The sequence below is a fragment of the Tasmannia lanceolata genome, unplaced genomic scaffold (assembly GCF_043159265.1).
Source record: "Tasmannia lanceolata isolate RefF3 unplaced genomic scaffold, GAP_Taslan_0.1 ptg000016l, whole genome shotgun sequence".
NCBI classification, from domain to species: domain Eukaryota; kingdom Viridiplantae; phylum Streptophyta; class Magnoliopsida; order Canellales; family Winteraceae; genus Tasmannia; species Tasmannia lanceolata.
Window position 1 is genome coordinate 15,315,269 of NW_027518693.1, and position 23,355 is coordinate 15,338,623.

General features: G+C 39.1%; 2 protein-coding genes across 2 annotated transcripts; one reads left to right on the forward strand and one right to left on the reverse strand.

Annotated features, from left to right (window-relative positions):
- Window positions 1-1,155: 1,155 nt before the first annotated feature.
- On the reverse strand, window positions 1,156-7,150 carry LOC143849165 (histone-lysine N-methyltransferase ATXR3-like protein). Its single transcript, XM_077358214.1, has 5 exons — window positions 6,296-7,150; window positions 5,135-5,332; window positions 4,732-5,014; window positions 3,407-3,569; window positions 1,156-1,643 (listed from the first exon to the last, which is right to left on the reverse strand). Exons 1-5 carry the CDS (start codon window positions 6,981-6,983, stop codon window positions 1,443-1,445), a joined length of 1,533 nt encoding a protein of 510 aa, XP_077214329.1. The 5' UTR covers window positions 6,984-7,150; the 3' UTR covers window positions 1,156-1,442.
- Window positions 7,151-9,990: 2,840 nt separating this feature from the next.
- On the forward strand, window positions 9,991-22,089 carry LOC143848794 (uncharacterized). The gene is made up of 8 exons (XM_077357856.1): window positions 9,991-10,123; window positions 12,082-12,247; window positions 12,919-13,009; window positions 13,096-13,154; window positions 18,824-18,884; window positions 21,211-21,301; window positions 21,385-21,461; window positions 21,627-22,089. Exons 1-8 carry the CDS (start codon window positions 10,096-10,098, stop codon window positions 21,741-21,743), a joined length of 690 nt encoding a protein of 229 aa, XP_077213971.1. The 5' UTR covers window positions 9,991-10,095; the 3' UTR covers window positions 21,744-22,089.
- Window positions 22,090-23,355: the final 1,266 nt, after the last annotated feature.

A 23,355-nucleotide genomic window follows, 5' to 3' on the forward strand; every position in this document is an offset into this window, starting at 1 on the left:
CAATTACCCAATCAAATTCTTCTCATGTTAGAGAAGGTTCTCATAAGAGAAAAGACTTACAATTCCTTCTCCGAATGCTCTCCACAACAAAATTTAAAAAGCGAATAGGCCGTGTTGGGCAAAGCTTATGTGGGAAGCTTAGGATCTTGTAGCTACTTTTACCAAAGCTTCTCTCTGGCCTCGCAGCTTCTAGCCAAAGATGCCCAAATGAAACAATGGAGTGGGAATATCATTATACCTTCATCCAAACTTATCTTATGGGTGCCAAGCAGCCAAGCCATTAGCGGGGTCCATTGATCAACTCAAGGCCCTTTATGATCAAATGATCCTAGCCCTTTGATCAATGACTAGTGATGGGATAAGTAACTAACAGCAACGTCATTATTTGAGTATTTTTCAATGTATTTTGTGTAAATACCCGTATCTTTTTAGTATCATGCATTGACAAGATTGAGTAGTCAATAGGAGTTGCAATTCATGAGATTTTATATGGTTTTGTGTGTGCGCCTGAAGTCCAGTATTTTTCAAAAAAAAAAAAAAAAAAAAGTACAGTGGCGCCCACTTCATAAGATTATCCAAACCGCTCATTAGTTAGATCACAAATGATCCTAACCCTCCAATCTATAGAGGTTTCTATGTGTAGTCCCTCTGCAGATCAGAGGGCTAAGATCGTCTTATGACAATGATTTTCGGGATAAATCTTATTTACATTGTGGCCCAACAAATGAACAGTATAGATCATCTAATGAAGTGGCCCCACTGTAGTCTTTTGAAAAATTATTGGACTCCATACTTCATTTTTTTCAATTTTCACGATCTGGCCATCTTGATAACACAATGCATGCCGATTGATAGATGGTTGATCGCCTTCTTGCTCTAAGAGAGTTCAAATTATAATTTTTTAGACACAGAGATCCATATGATTTGGTGATCCCGATCATTCATTTGTTGGGCCCCACATAGAGACAGGCCGTGACCCAAAAATCATCTCCACAGGATTATCCTAACCCTCCAATCTGTAGAGTTTCTCGGCTTCTCCCATTCCTCTGATTTTGTATGTGCGATCTAAGACCACTGATCTTGTATAGCATTGCGGAGGCAACTCACATGGTCTTGGTCCTATCTCAAACATATATTCATGGGTAAGATAAAGAATTGCAAAAACAAACTGTTATCCTTTCTTGGCAGAACCCTAAATTGGTCTTGATCATGTTAGATCAAGGGCCTAAAATCATCCAATCAAGTTTTAACTCAACACCATTTGGTAGCCCTTACCATTGCCCATAAACAATGAGTGCATGCAATTCATTCTATGAAGATTACTTGCAAAAAACAGAATAAGAACAGATATAGGACTGTAAACAGACCCAAGAAACTTTGCTACACTTTACCAGCAACCTTCTTTCAGGATACAGAATAGACGTTGAAAATGTGGGGTGTTGCTATAGATTCCGGGCATTTCCGCCATATAGGGCCAGCTCGGCCTCGGCCCTCTTCTCGGCTGCTCTCTTTCCCTTCCGCCGAGCTTCCCGTGCAGCAGCGGTTGCTCGGACTTTCTCTGCTACAGCATTGAATCCTGGGATAGACCGCTCCATTTTGTTGTAGACTCTATAGCTCAGGTTGTGAAATATCCTAAACATTCTCTGCATAAAAGAGTTCAATTCATCATAAATATAAGCAAAGAGTTTTAGTCAGTTAAAGTTCTTTCCTAATGATCAACCGTAGGTTCCATATGGCACACATTATGTGAAATTAGGACCATTGGTATGGTGGGTAAACAGTAGGCAACACATATGGTCCTGGGCCCCACTTCACAGACATCCCATCTGCATGATCAATGCCTGGTAATGCCGAGAGTTAAGTCTCTCCTCGCAAATTACCACTATTCTACGAGGTAAGTTCCAGGTAAATCCAAGGCTTGTCTCCTTGGATCCAAGAAGAAAATCAAGTAGATGAGGAAGAGAAATAGGGTAGTGGTAGTCCTTGATGGTCTCAACAGAAAATAAAGCATTGTCAGGGGCACAACGACCATGGCCCTTGACGGGCCTCAGAGGTAGAGGCAATGTCAGGAGGGTAAGACGTGGGCTGATTTTGTGGTCCAGATCCACTGGGACGTAGCATCCACAACAGCACCTTATTGTGAGTCCAAACTGATTATTGGACTCACATTTTCATTTAATTCTGAGTCCAATAATTAGTTTTGGACTAAGAATCGGTTCTCAAAATCCAAAACAAACAGGGCCTAAGTGTAACAAATCAAGACACTTGTTCTTTTTTTTTAAAAGGTGAAGACACTTGTAGTTCTATTTCTATGAAAATTGTCACCAATAATTTGGTACAAATATATACTAATAATGTAGAGATCTGGCCCTTTTGGAGTGTGGACTGTGGACCGAGTAACCAAATATCAACTACCGAGGCAATATGGCAGCATCATTCACAAAAATATATGAGGCACAAAATAAAAGCTACACTATTATATATATCGTATAAAAGTATAAAACGACAAACTTCATAGATAATTGGATATAAGAAGTAACATCATTAATATCACAGTGACCTGAGACACGTACCCAAAATCCCTCTAGGAATTTTCTCCAAGAATTAAAATGGAAGAAAAATGAGAATAATGTGGGAATCTAGAAACCCCATGCTTGTATATTTCTGCCACTCAAGACACTTGCAATACGATTGCCATCTATTAGACCATGTCATCCGATACATAATGTGCACCGGATGATACATTATAAAGAGAAATGATATGTGGATGCATACAGTACACCCTCCATGTCATGTATGGTAACCTAAAAGGTAAAAGCCTTTTATGCATCAGACAATATATAATACCATGCTCTAACTAGAGAACATATTAGTAGGGAGGCTTTGTGTATCGGAGGGGCAAGCCAATGATGATGCAGGGGAGTTTTGAAACTATGGTTCTAATAGTAAATAGGAATTAGTATGTAGGGAATCTATTATAGTAATAAACTAAAATACCATGATCAGGACTGAGGACTTAAGAAGCAGTAAAACAGACATAAGCTGACAGCAAGCCGAAAAGCTTACCAAGTAAGAACATTATAAATTGCATATAGATTATCACAACATAGGTGTTGGTTAGAAAAGGTATGTAAAAAAAAACGTAAAGAAAAGTCATGAGGAATCAATGGATTCATAGGTTTCTCTTTATTTTGGGATTGTGGCAAAATAAAAATAAAAATGTGTGCATATTGGTGACATTGGTGACATAACCAATAGATGTCAATTTGGGCTGCGCAGACGATTGCTATACATAAGACATTGGAAAGCTGGTATAAATGTAGTTCAAGCTTCAATAATAAGGCGAAAACAAGTAGCAAAAAACTCTAAATAGAGAATTGGGTTAGCAATTGAGAAATGAATGTACCTTCACATCGTTATTCCAATGCCTAATGTATGGAGGACCTGTTGTGTATGAACCAAGTGGTTCACGATACCACTCCCCGTCGTATGTTATTTGGTCCATTGCTTGTTCTATGCTTAGAACCTCCCATGGCCTCAAACCAGGGATGACTTTAGCTAATTGTTCCCTGCCACACAAGCAATAATATACTTGTCAGGTGGCATACAATAACCCTAAAAGCTATGACTAGCAAAAAAAAATCTTACAAACAAAATGACATATGGATATCGATCAATGGAAGATGTTAATCTAATATGCCAAATAAGATGCAGATACTTGGTAAAAGTCTCCTAGAGTGGTAGTAAACAATGATAGTGTGCTAGGTCCACTATAGCGGAAATCACTTGGCTGAGATTTTTCTTGCAAGAACTACATTTGAGATCAGATACACGTACTCTATTATGAGAAGCATAGTGCCATCAAGCTATCTCAAAAGCCAGTTTTCCATGCAATGAAAAAACACATTAAAGACGATTATCACTTTGGGAAAAGGTAGGAAATGGTAAATTCATCCTAGATCGTGGAAAATGGAGAGATTCACCATATATTATGTTTCTTGGTGATGAATGAATCGAGTTAGACTTCTCCACATGAAACTTATTTCCTTGTCCATCATGTTATCAAATGTAAGGTACTTTTTACATGTTTGACTTGAAAATGGGGAGTCGGTCATTTTTATTTATAATGAATTCATTATTTTCTGGGATTTTACTAAGCTGATTTAGTTGGGTTTTAATGGTCATTTTACCCCTTTGAGTCTTGATCATACGACCAGAACAGGGCAGCAACCATAGATTTTGTGCTTTAGGAAGCATATAATGTTCAAGGTTTTCCTTATCAGTTGGTTTTTGGCTAAGTTGGATTTAGACTCGGAAGTGAGAGTTGGAGAGTAATCAAGCTTGTTTTCCTAGAGATCATCACAAACAAGCACTTCCCTGTATAAAATTTTGAGAAATAGACCTTGGAAAAATGTCACAAAAGCTTCAAGAAGTTTATCCTCAAAGAATTCTCAAACAAAAAATGCAACACAAACGATATACGAAAATGCACTGTTTATCAGATAAGTCCAGTATTTAATTTTCAAAAAAAAAAAAAAAAAAACAATAAGTCTTGTATCCAACTAAGCAATAATCTTATCAGTAAATCGACAACTTTGATATTTTATATATGTTGCCCGAACTTGAATTATTTTATCAGAATACCATACTAAGTGAAGTTAGACAACAAGTTCAGGAACATAACAAAAAAAAAACACCAAACCAAAGGGCAATTAAATGGCATAGTGATACCTAAGATCTTTGGGGATGAACTTGTTAGGCATATAGTCCTCTTCCAAAATCTGTGTGAGCTCAGAGCCACTAGCCCAGAGAAAAAATGCATGACTAGGAATTCTTACACCTGGCCAAACACCACCATTTGCTTCAAGTACAGCTAAATCACGCCTCTTGCTCTCGATAGCTTCTTCTTGAAGCTGCTTATAGGACTTCTTCTCATGCCCCTTGAGAGGAACCCAGGGAGGTATACCCTTCATTAGTTTGTGAATGAAAGATGTTGCGGCAGCACCTAGTCTAACTGAAGAGAGAATCATCAAATCATAGTTGATTAGAATCTATGCAGATTATATAGATTTTAGAAAGAAACGTGTTACTTATTTAAGAGTTCAACTTATCAAGCATTGAAAAGTGAACAAACCTTCCCAGGTGGCAATTGCTTTCTCCAAGCCATAAACCATGCCTATAGGTGACCACTCATCCATGTCCTCACCCCAAATGAAAGTGTCTGTATCAATGATCCCAGCACCCCAGGCAGTTTTGAGTGTTATTAACTCCAATGGTCCCCTTGTACGACCCAATCGATCCTTATAGTACCATCCACCACTCCTCATGATAACTGTAGCAACAATAGATGCTTAAACTTCAGAAATCTCATAACATAGAACATTAAAGAGAGATATATTATAAAAACAGAACAGCAACAAAAAAGAAAAAAAAACACTGTATCAAGTACAACTCATAATGCCCTATATCATTTAGATACTCCGTCTGCACCTAGATTTAAATCAAGGGGGGTGATGATATCGACCTTGAGACAGTTTCCAACATACACCTCACTCCAGTATTAGATTTTTCTGGACCAGAATAACAGTAACTAGGCACATGTGTGGGACGGTGAGTCCCATGCAACACCTTGGGGAGCCTCTTCTCTTGTTTTTAACTTTTTTTTTCTCGTCTAATAAATTATCGCTCGCTCAAACATGACGAATATGCATGTACATTGCATAACCAAAATTTAAGATTAGAAGTGAAATTTAATGCATTTTCCTGAACATCTACCATCATAGTATCCAGTTACACCCACATCTTTCCTCAAAAATTAAGGGCTTCTTTGGATACCTCTAAAAATTACCTGCAAATAACCATACCCCCAAATGGCTTTGAAGATAAATATGATTATTTGCAAATAATAGTAAAAATAGTTTTAGAAATGGTATAATTAATGGCTTCCAAAGAGGCCTTAATATTCCATTTGCAAATAAGATTAAATTCAACTGATCTCATTTGCAAATAAGAACCAATTTTGCTAGCATCCAAAGTGCCACCAAACCTACCCATTTGAATCTAAGCAACAATAAGAGACAAGAAGTACTAATCTAGCCGTGGGTTTAATTAAAAAATAAGATTAAATTCAACTGATCTCATTGCAACTAAGAACCAATTTCGCTTGCATCCAAAGTGTCCCCAAACCTACCCATTTGAATCTAAACAATAACAAGACACAATAAGTACTAAAACAATCAATCACATTCCTAATCATAAAAACTAACCATGAATTGAATCAAATTCAAACACTCACAATCATAGTATCTCTTCTCAAGCCTCTTATACCCAATCGCCTGTGCAACATCAATCGGGCGGCCTGGGGGGTAAGGCCGCTGCCTGAACCCCCACAACCCAAAAAAGAACTGCCTAGTAAAATCCCAAAACTTATCATCAGACTCCTGCCTAGTCTTAATTGCCTTCCTAGGCATAGGCCGCCCATCAAGCCCTGGCACGTGTGGCAAATCCTTCCAAAGCTTCCTATCCTCTCTCCTATAAGGATTTGAATTCTCTTTCAACTCCATCTCATTAATCTTATCAGCAATCTCCTCAGCCCTTTTCAAAAATTGCACAACAGGACTGTTCGAAAACTCGTCCCACCATTGACGATTTTCTAAAATCTCTTCCTCTGTAGGGTTCTCTTTTTTTTCTATAATCGGGTCTTCTTTGAGGATTTTTTCTACTTCAGGGGCGTGTCGAAGATCGGGGAGGTTTTCACATTCCCAAAAGTACTGATCGATCATTTGCTTGTATTTGCCGGGGGTTTTGGAGGGGGGTTTGGGAGTTGGGGGCTTTTTGAAGAGATTTGTGCCGCTGATGAAAGCGAAATTTAGGGGTTTTGAGGGTTTTTGGAAGTGGGTTTTGTTGAGAGGGATGAGATTGATGGGAGTTGGGGGTTTTTTGAACCAGTTCTCGCCGATCCAACCGAGGTTTATTGAAGCCATTGACGGGTTGTGAGCGGCTTTTGTGAGGTGGGAGAAATCACTAAAAAATGGTTGTGGAGGGGGAAGGTTTTGGGCTTGGATGAGAGAGCAGAGTCTGGAAAATGGTAGAGTGATGAGGCTTTTCCGCTGTGTAGGAACGGGCAGGGAGGGAATTAGAAAAGGGCTGTATCTGGAGGGTTTTAGCAGCTGCTTGGAGGTGTGGAAATTGTTTTTTCAGGAAAGTTGTTTCCATGGAATATTAAGTTTTCAGAGTTTTGTTAATTCCAGGAAAGTTATTTTCTTCATGAAATTTTTTTCCGTCTTGTTTGGATTGCAAGAAAAACATTTCTGAGGGAATTTTTTTTTTCTCGGGGAACTTTATTCTTTCCACAATTTAGGAGGAAATGATATATTTATAGTTATTGGAGGATATCATCTTAAATTGAAAAAGGGCAGCCCAGCATACAAGGCTCCGCCATTACGGGGTCTAGAGAGGGGCTGTTTCCGTGACTCGAACACATGACCACCGGGTCATAATAGAGTAACTGAGTAACCTTACCTTAAGTTGAAGATCCCTTTAAATAAAATTTGAATAGGATTGGTTCAAGTAGGGGTGCAAGTTTGGCCCTGACCCGCCCTGAGCCCGAACAGGGTCAGGGCTGGATTTTCCAACCCTGAAGGCGGGTCAGGGTTCATTTTTTTAGACCGTGACTTAGGTCGGGTCGGGTTCTAGGTTAATGCCTCGGGTACATTGACCCGACCCGACCCTAAGTTTTATATGATAGAATTGAACCATCTGTGCATGTTTCTTTTGCTAATATTTTCTATTATCTTGGATTGATGTTTCTTTAGATTATTATTATTAATTGTCTTTGTTACCCGTCATGTTGTTGAATTCATATTGTCTTATTTTGTTCCCTTTCTCTGTTTATTGATCATTTTGTTCTATATGATAAGTGGTTGCTTTATTTTTGGCACTCTCAACAGGTATTTGAACTGGGGTCAATTAGGCTCGGCCCGGCCCTGCGCAATCAGGGCGGGCCAGGGCCAGCACTGAGCCCTGTAGGGCGGGCAATGGGTTGAGGTTTTTTGGCCCTAACTCAGGGTCAGGGTGGGTCAGGGCCGAGATAATGGGATCCAAGGTTGGGCTAGGGCTTTGAAAAACCCGACCCTGTTGCAGCCCTGGGTTCAAGTTATCTTTTTTCATGTCTAAAAAGTAGTAGAAAACCTACCTTTAAAAAAAAGTGGAAAACTTAGAAAAAATTTCCCTTTCCAAACTTTTCAAGAAAATTCCTGCAATCTAGACAGGGCAAGTCAAAAAGTGTTCCTATTTTCAAGGAAAATTGCAAACATGATAGGCACGTTTGGCTGCCAGAAATTGTTTTTCATGATAATTTGGGCAATCTCCAAGTAGAGATGAGTAGGGGTGTAAATGAGCCGAGCTGAGCCGAGCTTGGCCAGGCTCGGCTCGGGCTCGAGCTCGAATCAGGCTCGGGATCGGGCTCGGCTCGGCTCGGCCAGGCTCGCGAGCCTTACCGAGCTCGGGTTATATTATGTTCACACCCCTCATCTTCTCTGGACAGCCCTACTAGTGTAATTTGACTACTTTTTTTTAAGGGTGTCAATTTTGGCTCAGGCTCGGAGGCTCGCTCGAGCTCGGCTCGAATCCTTAACGAGCCGAGCCGAGCCGGCTCTCCAGGCTCGTTAAGCTTAACGAGACGAGCCCAATTTAGGCCAGGCTCGGCTGGCAAAATATGTCACTTCATTTTTGGAACCCCATTTGTTACTAGGACCACCCCCCATAGTGTAAAAAAAGTAGTCAAATTACACTAATAGGGCTGTCCAGGGAAGATGAGGAGTGTGAACATAATAAAACTCGAGCTCGGTAAGGCTCGAGCTTGACCGAGCCGAGCCGAGCCTGGCTCGGCTCGTTTACACCCCTACTTTTTTTACAATATGGGGGGTGGTCCTAGTAACAAATGGGGTTCCAAAAATGAAGTGACATATTTTGCTCCCCCCTTTCACTCCATGGACAACCCTTTTAATGTATATATTAATATATAATATATATATATATTTAAATATATTAAATTCTTAACGAGCCGAGCCTGGCCTAACTCGGGCTCGGCTCGTTAAGAATTCGAGCCGAGCTCGAGCCAAAATTGACACCCTTAGAGATGAGGTTGGAGTCGGCTAAAAATCCAAAAACAAAATTCTGGAACTAGTGTTTCCGGCGAGGAGAAGTTGCTAAAAAACGGCAAACCAAGAACTCTACTCAAAACCAGGACCAACCTTTTCTGGTTTTTTAGCAACTTCTCCACTAGTTCCGGGATTTTAGTTCTGGATTTTTAGCATCTCCACGTAGAGACATGCAATTTATCATGAAAAACAAATCTTGGCATCCAAACATGCCCAATGAAACTCGAAATTTTCTTCCCGGGGGTGTTCTTTACATCTCGTGTTCTGATAAGGTAAGGCCCAGCCTCCCTAACCAAACCCATGCATATGGTGGGGCCACTATTTTAAACCCATGAGTGGGCCCATCATCTCCACCCAAAACCATGCATAGAGTGGGGCCCACAAATTTACTCCATTTGATGGGTGGGTCCCACCGACTTCACTCATACTGAAGGAACATTTGTTTTGTTGGACTCTTTATGGGCCCAAATGAATGAGTCATCATTGGGCCTCTGGTGGGCTAATCCTATGAAGCCACCTCTAGGATGAAATCCATGGCCTCAAATGACCCAACTGTGTGGGTCCTACAGGTCTTAGACACACAATTAATATAAAGAAAATAATTGGGCGGATCTTGAATCTGATTAATGAGGAGTGAGGGCCTACAAGTCAAATTCATCTCCCATACATTCAAGGTAAGAATTTTCCCACAAAGAAATGAGTTTTCTAGGGTTGGGCTTATTACCTACAAAATTCTATTGCTTGACCCGGAAATTTTTTAATTCTTACGTATGGCTAAAATGCTTGGGCTAATGGGCTTTGCCTAATTAGCCTATCATGGAGTCCGGCCCATCAACAACCCTATTTTTCATCTACAAACCTTCCCATATAAAGCAGAAGAAACCCACGCAAAACCCAACAACAGAAGAGAAAGCGGCATTCTCTCCATTTCAAGATGCCCAAGTCCAAGCGCAACAAAGCAGGTAATATTTTGGGGGGTTCTTATTCAGAGATTCTTTCTAATAACTTATACCCGAAAATTGTTTCTGTTTTTCGTTATTTATAGCTTAGAATACGTGTTTTTTCTCTCTATTTATTGGGTATGTTGCATTTTTTTTTTTAATTTCTTTGAACTAGAGTAGAGTTAGATCATATATGCAGCATAGAGAGTGTTTCTGTTAAAGGGTATTTCGTGAATCAGGGAGATTGCACGTCTTCAGCCATTTAAGTAGGAATTAAGTAGGAAAAAGGGGGAAAAAAGAAGAAGAGAGCACCATTCATATGATTATGAGAGGTTTAGGAAAGAATAAATGATTTCTTGTTTGGTTCCTTGTGTTTTGTTGTTCTTGACTCCTTGTCATAGAATCTGTTGTGGGTTCCATGCAAAAGCAAGATCCCACATCGGAAATACAAGGATTTGGTGGGCTTATAAGGGGGAATGGCCCCTTAATGGCTAGCGTTTAGGGGTGAGTTCTACCGGTTAAATTTCCTACAAATGGTATCAGAGCTGGGGCGTCGGAAAAAAATAAAAGGATGTGGTGGGCTTATAAAGGAATGGGCACCCTCTTCCCTTAATGGCTAGCTTTTAGGGGTGAGTTCTACCCGGTTAAATTTCCTACAGAGTCTTAGTTTGGTTGAGCACCTTGACCTGAAATTTGATATGGACAGAGGAAGTATTGTATTGGGGTGCAGTTATTTTTACAAATGTTAAATAGGTAGTCACATGTTCAATGTTCTTTGCGTGATAGAGGGGCCAGCATGCAAAGTGGGTAGTAGTAATACTTTCTTATGATTATTGTATAGTGGAAGGCTTAACAAGTTTACCCCAAGGGAAGTTTATGGAGTCGCAAACTAGGTATTAGTATCGTTTCTTATTTATTGAAATGTTGATATCATTTGCCGTTTATATGGGTAAGGTGGGTTATTTTTGGATTTTTTCCACAGTTTGGATGGCATTGGGTATTTGTTATGATTCTTGTAGAGTGAAAGGCTTAAACAAGTTTACCTAAGGGAAGTTCATGCAGTTGCTGACCGAACAAGTGATGGTTTGAAGATTGAGCTTTTGGACTGTGTTTCTCTTTTCGAAGTGGCAAGATATTAGTGATGTTCTCGATTATTAATTCCCTTCCAATGGGCGTTTTGTTTTGCCCACTGGAATAGAATGTTTTGGTGTTTTGGCTGTTCCAATGTTCCGTTCTGAAAAAGATGCTACGATGATATGATAGATTTTTTTTTAAAAATAGTTAAAATATTCAAACTTTCAATGGGGTTTTAGGGAAGAAATGGGTTTTGCAAAATTGTAAACCTGAGGGGTTTTGATGTGTTTTAATCCTTTGTTCATTTTGGGGGTAGGGGGAGGGTGGTTAAAAGACATCGAATGCTCTTCAAACGAACACAAAATGGTCACTAAAAATGGTTAATACATGGAAAACCTAAAAATACCGCAAAATGATGACAGGGTGTAATTTATATATTATAGAAAGTTTCTCAAAATCTGTTTTCTTGCTTTTTTGGGTCCTATCAATGCAAACCGTGAGTAGTATTTTTGGGGCAATACTTGTAATTTATGTGAACTTTTGAGTTTTCTTTTGAGTTAGCTTTGATACTTTGGGAGCCTAGATCAAGGGTTGAGATCAAGAGTTTGGTTTAGTAGGGTATTGGGAGGAGATGCAAAATGTTCTTTTGCTGTATTTTGATAGTTTTACGCATGTAGAAATTAAATATGCAATTTTTGAGAGTGATTCTCAGCACTTCATGTTGTGATGCCCAACATCTGAATGGTGTGATGTAAATATTGAAGGTATGAACAAGTAAATTCTTTGATTTCCATTATGAGCTAGTAGCTGAAGATATGCGATGTTATATTGAAGGTATGAACATTTTCTTCCTTATAGCTAGTGGCTGAACATTTCAATTTAAATGTTTGATCTACTTAACGCAGTGACATTGTCAAAGACAAAGAAAAAGGGAAGGGATCACAAAGAGTCAATAGTGAATTCGATAAGGGAAGCATTAGAAGATTACTGTTCTGTTTATGTCTTCTCTTTCAAGAATATGAGAAATCTGAAATTCAAGGAGTTCAGGGAGCGACAGAAGTCTAGTAGCAGGTATTGATGAATATATTTGTACTTAATCAAAAGATCACATTCCTGCACTCATCTCATGATTATGTGTACTGAATCAATTGAAATAAGAGGAATGCTTGATTCACAGGCGCCCTTGCAACATTGGGGGCAAAGGGAGCCCTCATTGGTCAAATACCATTAAAGATGGAACAGAAAATTGCAATCATAACCAAGGATTGAAAATTCGGTTTCGGCCTCAGCAGAAAACAAAATTTCAGTGGCAATTTCGGTTTTGGTGGAAATTTCGATGAAAATCTTATAATTTCTGCTGAAAATTTTAAATTTCAGTTTCAGTTTTAAAGTTCAGTCCCGTCGAAATTTTGAATTTAAATCATGATCATAACTGTCTTTGATGGTTTTTGACCAATATGGGCGCCCTTTGCCCCTTATTTTGCAAGGGCGCCTGTGAATCTATCATTCCTCTTGAAATAACATTATGGCATAATGGTGAAAATTTATCTGCTTTATTATGCATGGAGTTTGTTAATGTAAGCCTGTGATTTTAGGGTTTTGTCCTGATTGAATCATGATGCGGTCATTAAACTGAGAGTTTTCTCCCTTTTCTTTCAAATATTATAGGTTTTAAGTCTATCCACTTTTGGGATGACACATTACAGGGGCAGCTTAATTGAATCCACTATTATTTTTTTCAGATTTTTCCTTGGATCAAACAAAGTCATGCAGATTTCCTTGGGTCGATCGGTTGCTGATGAAGTCAAACCAGGCATTCATAAAGTTTCCAAGGTAGACCTTCTCTCCCATGTTTCCACTTTTCAGGTATCAGCATCACATTTTCGAGTGCTTATGGGCAGTTTTGTAATTTTTCTCAGCTTTTATGTGGCGATGCTGGGCTTTGTTTTACCAATTTGCCAAAAGAGGAGGTCCAAAGGTAACTCTATAAAGTTCTGCTATAACGCACTTAAAAAGTTGAAGTTTCTTTTGTTATTTATTTATGAATTAGAAGTATCAGTCCTTCAACTTCTGATTGCAACAGTATTTTTATCTGATGTTTGAGTGTTGTCTCCATGAATTACTAGTCCAATCTTGCATTGATCTGTTGCTTTTTTGTCTATGCCGATATGTTGAGTTGGAGGTTCCAATTCATCCTGTCTAAACTATGCTCTGCTGTTAATGTTTGTCCTTTTCATCACCATGAATGCATGAGCATTTTCAAAGCTATTTCTGATTAAATTTTACAATGAATACCGTTTGATGTGGCGATTAATTTTTTTTTATATTCAACACTAAAAAAAGGAGCGGCCCAGTGCACGAGGCTCCCGCCATTGCGGGGTCTGGAGAGGGCTAGATGTACGCAGCCTTACTCCTGCTTTGTAGAGAGGTTGTTTCCGTGACTCCGTCACCACCAGGTCACAATGGAGCAACCTTACCGTTGCGCCAAGGCTTGCCCTCTCAACACTAGCAAAAAATTAATTATTTTTATATTATTTCCACAAATGATCAAAGCGGTTTTTCTTTGTCTTGTATGTGTGTTCCTGTGGAGATCTTTTTAGGTAGTTCTCAACTAATGATCTTCTAAGTCAATAGGTAATTGAGCCAGTTGATTGCTTCTAGAGATTATTTGAGCTGGATTAAAGATTAGAAGGATGTCAAACAAATGATTTGGGTTGAAAGAATAAAGAGAAGAAAAAAAGAGAAGTGGTGTTGCCTACATATATAGGGAAATTCAGTGGAGCTATTTTGAATAGTAAGGGTGGGTTCAGTAAGGTATTTGGTTCTTAAGAAGAGATAATTGTTTTGGAATTTTCCTGTTCTCATTGATTGATTTCGATTGAGAGAGGATGAATGGAAGTCTTCATATTTTGGCTATGTGAACCATGGAGCAATGAATAGGTGTCATGTCATGGGATAATGTAGAGGTTGTGTTGACTTGCTCTGATGATGATGCCTTTGAAATCAATGGTGCTGTAGTAGTGATCAAAGAACATGTCATGGGCAGCGATGAGGTTATGATTAGGAAGGATGCTCACTTAGAGAGTTGTAGGGCAAATGTGGATTCTTCTGGGTACAAAGCAAATATGGTGAACCCATGAATTTGGCGGAATCTTTTCTAGGCGCGGTGCCTCTCGTCCTTTTGTTCAAAACTATAGTTGAGATTTTGATTTGGGTTGGCCATTGGAGGGTAGTGCATGTAAGACTCAGTGAAGAGGTGTCTTTGCTAGTTTGGTTGTGGAGATAGGCTTTCATTTGGAAGGAGGTTTGTATTAAACTGCTTTCTGGGTCAAGTCATGGACGGTGTTTTCTAAATAGATTTGATGGCGTGGGTTCTGTGTCATTGGAGTAGAGATGCTTGTGCCCCCTGAAGCCGTTGGTGGGTCATTATTGGTTATTTGTCCATTCATCTGAGCAGTGCTAAAAAAACGCGGATGCTGCACGAAACGTGGCCAAAGGAGTTTTTTTATCGAATTTGAAGGATCAAATCATGGAACGCGATGGCAAAATGCAGAACACGGGCAAGATAAAAGGGTGATGATGTGGGGGAGTTTTAAAACTATGCATCCGAGTATGTGATCCTTTGGGTTCTAGACAATGCTAGTTGGCATTTAGGAGGCCCCTAATTTGGCTTGCTAGATGGAATTTCCCTCATGTGATTCACTTTAGTTTGATCTAGTTAATTTTTTGTTTTATCGCATTGCACCCGTGGGGGATTGAGACATTGATTGTGAGAGTGCATGTGGTGGATTCTCAAAATTGATTTCAGGTTGTTGAGAGCATTGTTCAGGAAATTGATATCGAATCAGAAATAGTAAGGTCTGATTGAAATCTGATTGATAACCAATTTATTGAAACCTAAAAACCTACAAACAAGATAACTGACTTGGTCAACAACATGGTCATAAGGCTTACAATTAAACAAAAATTGAAAAAAGAAAACATAAATCGAACACCCGCCATCGGCGAACAACTAGGATTATAAATGGAATTGGTGTCCAACAAACCAAGCAATCCCAATCCTCAACCTCAGCCAAATCACCCATAATATTGTTGGCATGTCCCAAAACATACTGGAACAAATCTTTTCCTCCTTGATCTGTTCCCCCATCTCCATGGATAACTACTACCTTCAGAAATCCACTAATCACCAAGGTTTTAAATTTCGACCGAAATTTCGGATTTCGGTCAACACCGAAACTGAAACGTTCCTGAAACGTACCAAATTTCAGGCGAAATTTCATCGAAACTTAAGACAAAACATTAATTTTTTAATCCTTTACAGAATTTCAGCCGAATTTTCTGCCCAAAAAATGACATTTCGAGCACCCGTTACCGAATTTCGGGATTTCGCCTAAAATTTCGGTTTGGATAGGACCGAAATTACCTCCGAAACCGAAATTTAAAACCTTGCTAATCACTAGGGGTGTTCATTCGGTTATAACCAAACCGAAATAACCGAACCAGGTAAAAAAAGGGGGTGAATAACTGAAATTTCTGTTTTTCGGTTATAAAAGGTGCAAAATAAACCAAAGTTCGGTTTTTCAGTTACAACCGAATTTTTTTACGTAAACCGAAACCGAAAACCAAAAAATGGTTATGGACATAAACAAACCGAATACCGATTAACAAAACCGAAATAACCGAACCAATTCGGTTCGGTTGGTTATTTCGGTTATAACTGAATAATGAACACCCCTACTAATCACATATTCACGTTTTGTGAGTCATCTTCCATTACTAACATACCTCAATAACTGAAGAACAAAGTCTCAAACCAATGAGCAAAGCAAGAGCCCGACTTTATTCTAGAATCTTTTACTCCAATCGGATCAGAGAAAACCAAGTCATCGCTCTTTCATAGTATCTATAAATACCGTCTACCCTTGTCGGACCTGGATTACCAATGGACGAGCCATCAGATCGAGCTTACACTTTAGCTGAGAAGCCATTCCACTAAGCACACCCTTCAGATCTCATGACTTTGTGGCTTTCAACCCCTCTTGAAATTATCACCGCTCAAGTCAATGAATTTCGATTTTGCTGTACCCAAGAAATGTAACACCGTATAAGCTCCTTAATTATTTGACCACAACTATGTTTTCCATAGGAGGCTCGATCTAATGGTCCTCCACATCTTTATGAGGGTTAAGTTCCATAAGATTCTTCCATTGGTAGGAAGAATCGGCTTGCATCATCATAAGGAAACAACTTATTACCTTAGAGTGGTTGTAGCCTGCGTCATCAGATTCTTTCCTTGATAGTGTGGTGGGATGGTGTCCTGGATTTCATGCTCGTATCGAAAACAACCTTCAGAAGAGCTTGGGATGTGGTGCGGCTTAGGCACACAACAAAGCTATCTCGTGCAAGATGACCCCTAGGTGGTGCCCCCCCACGCCCAAACACACACACACACACATTCAAAATCCCTCTTGGGTTCCTTAAGCTAAACTCTGGCGGGTCCATTTTGTGGACCCCTTGGCTGGCTGATTTTGGAGGTCTCCTTCGCGAGGCTGACAGAGTTATCATGTGGCACATTGGACCAGACTGCCGCAACCATTGCGGAGGTGCAGCCGCTCTTGGATGGGTTTTGCTTAGTCGAGGCAAACGATTAAGAGTGCCTAATCGTTGAAGGAGACTCCATACACGTGATCCGTTGGATGAACAAGATCATGACCTATCCTTGGAGATTCGCAGATGCAATTGAGGAGATCCTTAACTTGGTTGGGGTCACGTAGTTAAATTCCAACATATATATATATATATATATATATATATATATATATATATATATATATATATATAAAGGTCCTTGAATAATGATATGGATCAGTTAGCTCGGTTCAGTATCAATAGACTTACCTTGGACCTGTTTGACTTTCTCCCTCAATTCTTTTATGTTCTGTATCCTTTTATTTTCTTTTTCTTTGTGTTTGGCTTGTATCGGCCATCTCGGTTCCTGGGCTTTGCTCCTCCTTTTTTTATTAATATACCATTGCATTAAAAAAGATCAGCTTGCCATGCATCAAGAAGTTTTGCAACTGAACCGAGGAAATAGACCAGAAAATGCCAAAAAAGGGAAGACAAGCCCACAATGGGAAGGGGTAGGAGATCATCAAATTGTTACCCCTTTTTTTTACGGCGAAGAAGCACATGGCGCAACTGTTGGGCATCTACCAATTACAATGTATCGGATGATTCATCTTTTGGTTATTGTGTAAATCCAACAGAAGGCAACGGATTTGCAGGAGTTGGGAAATACCATTACCTATAAGTAGGCGCAACTAATTGGTTCCCCTCCCCACCCCCAACCCCCAAAAAACCTTATAAAAAGACCAGAAAACCTCATCAGACTAATAAATCCAAACCACCATATCTTGTTATCCCGACTTGAGTTATAAATATAGGCCCGACTCTAGAAGAGAAAACAACCTCAGATACTCCTGAATCATCCTCCTTAAGATGGGAACATAAGACCGAAGTCCACACCACTCTCCCACCTCTCCACTCTAAATACCCCTCTATTAATGCCTTCTCTTTACTAGCCACTCAAAACATTGCAAAGACAACTTCAACTACCCCATTAATTCTCCCAAACCTATGTATAATGCCCTCACTAACTTTATATCTAATCTAAAGAAGAAAAGACTCAGACACCCTACACATAGCTCTCCTAGCACCTAACATACCCAGATATATGAAAATATGAAGCAATATGTTATGACACTAGACGCACATACACTTATGATGATTGGTTGATTGGTCTGATACCCAAATATATCTTTCTTCCTCGCCACCACAGCCACCACTATTCTTTTTTTGTCACCCCATCACTGCCTCAAGACCTCACCATTGCTGGGAGATTCCTTTCAATTTCATGTCTCCAGCAATGTTTGCAACGATTCTGCAATGGAGTTTGCTGCTAAGCAACACTGGTGAGCTCGCCTTAAAGGTAGTGGTAGATATTGAAGATTTGATCAAGACTTGGAATATTTTTATCACATTGATTGATGGAAATATATTTTAGTTGGAATGAAATTCAGAGAAATGCCTTCGAAGCTGAGGAATATAAGAGAATTTCAAGCTACCAAACCTAACTTACTAAATTTCATAAAATCTGGAGCATTTGATCGGAGGAAAACGAAGTTCATACAAAAATCAACCCCAAGTTCTTCAAAGATCTTCTCAATAGTTGAAACATTGCCATAGTAGTGAATCAGCAGCTTTCAACAATAAGTCAATAATGACGTCTTTTGTGGTGGTATAGTGAGGACAAAAGATGGCATAAAGGGAATCGGGACAGGATACATTATATTTAATTATGTTTTGGTCATTTAAATTAAATGTTACAAAACGACAGATAGCAGGAGGGCATGTATCAAATTGTGGGAGTGCCATATATGCACACTCCACCTTGCAACTTTTGAGTTGTGGTTTTGCATATGGAAACCGTTTCACTGGTTTCTATATCCAAAGCCACCATGCTAAATTACTAAGTATGAAAGTGGCTAGAATTCCTCTATATGCATGTACATATATGAACACTGTTGGATATGGATGCTTTCTTCCATTGTCTTAATTTGTGTTTCTTTTCATTTTCTTTTGCAGGTTGTTTGAAGAATATGAAGAACATGACTTTGCAAGGACAGGAAGCGTTGCTACGGAAAAGGTTTGGTCAGATGGTTGAGACTGGAATACTGTTAGCAGAATTTGGCCAATTCTTTCTTATTTTGAATTGAACACCACCTTTGGGGTGATACCTTTGGCCCACTAGTGTGATACACTGGAAACTATCATCCCTATCTTCTCTATCCCCTCCTAAGATAATATTTAAACCATCGACTTTCTTACTAGCTCAAAATTTGAAATTTTCTTGGATCTTTGATTTTTAATTACAAAATTTTATTCTACTTTGATATGATCTGACATGAAATCTGATAGTTGGATTAATTCAATCTCAATCATTGAATTTCTAATTTGAGTAATGTTAAGTTCCAATGTTCGGATCAACTTGAATTCAACTTAGATCAACTAGATTAACCCAAGTGGAGATTTTCGAGACATTTAATGGTTAGATCTGAGTTATTTTTAGAAAGAGTGTGAAAACTCAATTTGTACCACATTGTTGAGTAATTTTGCCCAAGTTAAAGATTTAATTGGACTTCCTTTGTTAATCTGACGTAGGCCAGTAGCGGAAGCTTAAGTATAAGGGTAAGGTTAAGGGTAAGATAATGGGATTAGGCTCGTTAAAATAAGAGGAAAACGGGAGGAAAGGGGAATGAAAAGGGCAGTTTAAAGGGATGAAAATGATGTGAAACTAGTGGAAATCTTTATTGAAGGGATCCTATGGGTAATTAATTGAGGTTCTACGTTAAAGGTGGTTATGGGAAGCAAGAAGGTGGTTCTTCGCGGTTTGTTGCGTTGTTTCCGAGAAAGTCAAGAAGGTGGTCGGTGAAACATAGGAGAGGTGGTTAACAAGAATTGGAGGTTGTTAATTGGTTATGTAAGGAAGGGGTTGGTTAAAGGAGATTAAGCAAGATGGGTTTTGGTTACAAGATAAAGGGGTTGAACAAAAATCAAGACTTGTAGGATTGGTTTACTTGAATGGGATCTTGAGCGGCCAATTTAGAGAATTATGGTGGTTGTTTGGTCGAAACAAGGGTAAGAATGGGTGGCGGTTTTGCTTAGAAAGATGTGTAGGGAGGGGGGCGGTTTTGGAAAGAGGTTTAAAGGTGGGATGCTGCTGAAATTTGTGAGAAAAGGGGCTGGGGTTTAGAGAGTCTGCGGATAGGTTTTAAGGTTGCTAAATTGTAAGGGAGAAGGTTGGGATTTCGGGTGGTCAAAGGAAGGAACGAGGGCTGGGTTTTGCGATCTTGGGAATGGTTTATAGGTGAAAGGAAGGTGAAGATCAGCAGTAGTGGAAGACGATGCTTGTTGATAGCTGACGGTGAACCTTGTATTCCACAGGGATAAAACTATCAAGAAGTAAAGTTCTTGATTCAATCTCGAAGGGACCAATTCCGAAAACTTAATTTTATTTCAATCAAAAGGCTAAATTTCATTTATAGAGCTTACTTTGATCATTTCCTACCTAAACCAAACTCTCATTCTACTCAAACAATGACATCCTAAAACATCTCTAAATTCAAAGTTTCCAAAAACTTCTTATCACTTGGACGACTAACTCTTCCTAATAAAATTCATCCAACTAAAATCCAAGTAAAACTAAAAGGCTATTTTCTAGCCAATAGGAAAGCTCTTAATAAAATTAACTAAAACAAATTAATAATTTTGGATCCTTGTGAAACAAAGACTGTTGATTTGGGCGTCGTCTGATCTCTTATGATCTGATATGTGGACGTTTGGCATCTAGCAAACATGATCTGGCAACATGCCGGGCTCGATCATCGATCTGGCTTGCCCGTTGCTTGATCTTAGGTCTCGAATTGGTCCGATCATAGATTTGATGATCTTGACCATCGAACGACGTAGATACACCTACATCATAATTATATATCATATTTGGTATCAAAACAAAAGGAGATGATATTGGATGTCAGTTTCAACTAGAATTTGTTTATCTTCCCTATTGGTCCTGCATTAGCTTGTGATATGGAAGATCACTAGCTAAGGGATAGATATGAGCGATTTATGTTTTTGACGTGAGTCACCCCTTTTGCATCAGCATGCTTCTAGTTTACAATTTTTTTGTAGGGTCCATCTTAATCCCGTTACTCCTCTTTCTCATTCTGTTTTTAATTAAGTTATCCTCTCTCCAAAAAGGAAAAGAAAAAGAAAGGGAGCATGCACTTTTACAAGAATTGCATTGTATGTCTCTTGCATATTCCTCTCTGGTCATTTTAAAGGTACCAAGCCGTTTTGACTTTTGTCATGAGTTCATGTATTCATGGATGCAAATTATTAACTTGTCACGACTAAATAATTTCACTCAATTTCTACAGAAAGTTGATGTTGTAAATAATTGATTGGTTCAGGTGGAGCTGAAAGAAGGCCCTTTAGAACAGTTCACACATGAAATGGAGCCCTTCTTGCGCAAGCAGGGAATGCCTGTTCGCTTGAACAAAGGTGTATGCTTACTGCCATTTTGTTCAGTTTTACGCGCAAAGTGCTGAGTCCTTATGTTTGAGGATTTGGTTCATGATATGCAGGGGTGGTAGAGCTAGTTTCGGACTTCGTTGTGTGTGAAGAAGGAAAGCCTATATCACCTGAATCATCTCGGATACTGGTTTGTCCATCTTACAGTCCAAACATTTTCTTTTTCTGAAGTGTACATGTTTACGAAATAACATCATGGAATTTGTGATCATTCAAAAAAAAAAGCATAATGGAATTTGTGTGATTTTTTGGTTTATGTTGAACTGAAATGTGATCTCTTTTCTCTCTTTTGCAGCGTTTGCTTGGGGTGAAGATGGCTACCTTTCGCCTCTTCCTCATCTGCCGGTGGAGCCCCGAGGACGTCGAAGTCTATAGAGAAAACCCAGATCATTCAGATGTTGAATCCTCATAAACTCCATATATGCATTTGAAATCTGATGTTGTTTAGCAGCAGTACTACTAGTAGGTATTAGTAGCAGCAGTTGAAGGCGCTTCATTAGCATTATTGTTAGTGGTGGCTGCTGTTATGTTGCCTGGAATTTTGTTCTTCCCTGCCAATTTTGAAAGAAGAGTAAAGAACATCATGTTTTTCTTTTTTGCCTTGGGCTTTGCTTGTACTATGATGATTTGGAATGAAGTGTGACCTCCTTATAGAGAAGAAATGCTTTTGTTTATGGCATTTATACCCAAATAGTGGTGTAAATCAACTTTGAGATTGAAAGGATCATTGAAACTCCATTGTAATGGCATTTTTTGCAGATTTATTATTAGTTGCTTCAAACTGCATAGAGTAAAAATTGAAGTTAAATTTTTACAAATAATATAAATACATTGGGGATTTGCTAGGCAACTTTGCTTTTGCAAGAGAGAACAGTCAGTCGGTCAGTCACCTTGGATGAATCAAATGAATAAGACAAAAACTGCTTAGAAGTGAGAAAAACTCTCATCATCCCAAACTCTAAATTTATGCATGCTTTCATACCAGCAACACTAACATGTATTTAGATTCCTAAACAAAAAATAATGTCCAAGAAAAGAATTGACAGTAAAAACATAACAAAAATAACTCACCATTACTCTTCTGTTGCAATCTGTTGATGGACGTATCTTTTCAGATGGTTCTTAGATTCATAGAGTGTTTTTGCAAATGGCCAATCTAAGGGAAGTATTATTATCATTTATGAATTTAAACCCAATTTCATTATTTCCGCCTATGTATAATTGATATAAATAAAGGGTAACAAAATTCTGTTCATGAAGTAATCACGTTTAAAAATGACAGAATCCCTGCTGGAAAACGGGACCCGTGGGTCATGCGGGTGTAGGTCAAACGGGTTGGGTAAAAAATGACCCGCATCCCCACAGGTCAGCACTTAAGTGACCCACACCCACTGCGGGTGGGTTGGGTCAACCCGTGGGTAACCCGCAATTTTTTGCTGAAGAGTTTTTTGTTTTGTTTTGTGCGGTAATAAATTCACCCCCTTCTATATATGAATTCACCCCTTAATTTTAAAAAATGGACAGTACAGCCCACACCATAGGATGATCCAAACCGTCCATTTGATGGGCCACAACATAAATAGGTTGTACCCCAAAAATCATTTCCGCAGGATGATCCCAACCGTCCGATCTATAGGAGTTTCCAAAATGTGAGTCCCATTTTAGATCGGAGGGTTAGAATCATCCTATGGTAATGATTTTTTGGGGGCACAACCTGTTTACGTTGTGGCCCATCAAATGGACAATTTGGATCAACTTATGGTGTGGGCTGTACCGTCCATTTTGAAAAATAGGGGGTGTGTTCAATTTAATTCCACTATTCCAGCCGCTCAAACCCAAAAAAAAAAAAAAAAAAACAAGAAAAAGCGATTTGCGGGTACCTGCGGGTTCACCCAACCCAACCTCTGTTTTGGCGGGTTGGGTGACCGGGCGATTCAATTTTGACGGGTCACTCAAATGTCAACCTATACGTACCCACAAATTTGCGGGTGAGTTGCGTCGACCTAGGGCACGGGTCATTTTGC

Coding starts and splice junctions, on each gene's coding strand:
- LOC143849165 (XM_077358214.1), bottom strand. CDS start 6,983: ATGGCTTCAATAAACCTCGGTTGGATCGGCGAGAACTGGTTCAAAAAA. Junction 5,333..6,295: donor TGAGAAGAGATACTATGATT/GTGAGTGTTTGA, acceptor TTGTTGCTACAG/TTATCATGAGGAGTGGTGGA. Junction 5,015..5,134: donor AGCAATTGCCACCTGGGAAG/GTTTGTTCACTT, acceptor TTCTCTCTTCAG/TTAGACTAGGTGCTGCCGCA.
- LOC143848794 (XM_077357856.1), top strand. CDS start 10,096: ATGCCCAAGTCCAAGCGCAACAAAGCAG. Junction 12,248..12,918: donor CGACAGAAGTCTAGTAGCAG/GTATTGATGAAT, acceptor TATTTTTTTCAG/ATTTTTCCTTGGATCAAACA. Junction 13,155..18,823: donor CCAAAAGAGGAGGTCCAAAG/GTAACTCTATAA, acceptor TTTCTTTTGCAG/GTTGTTTGAAGAATATGAAG.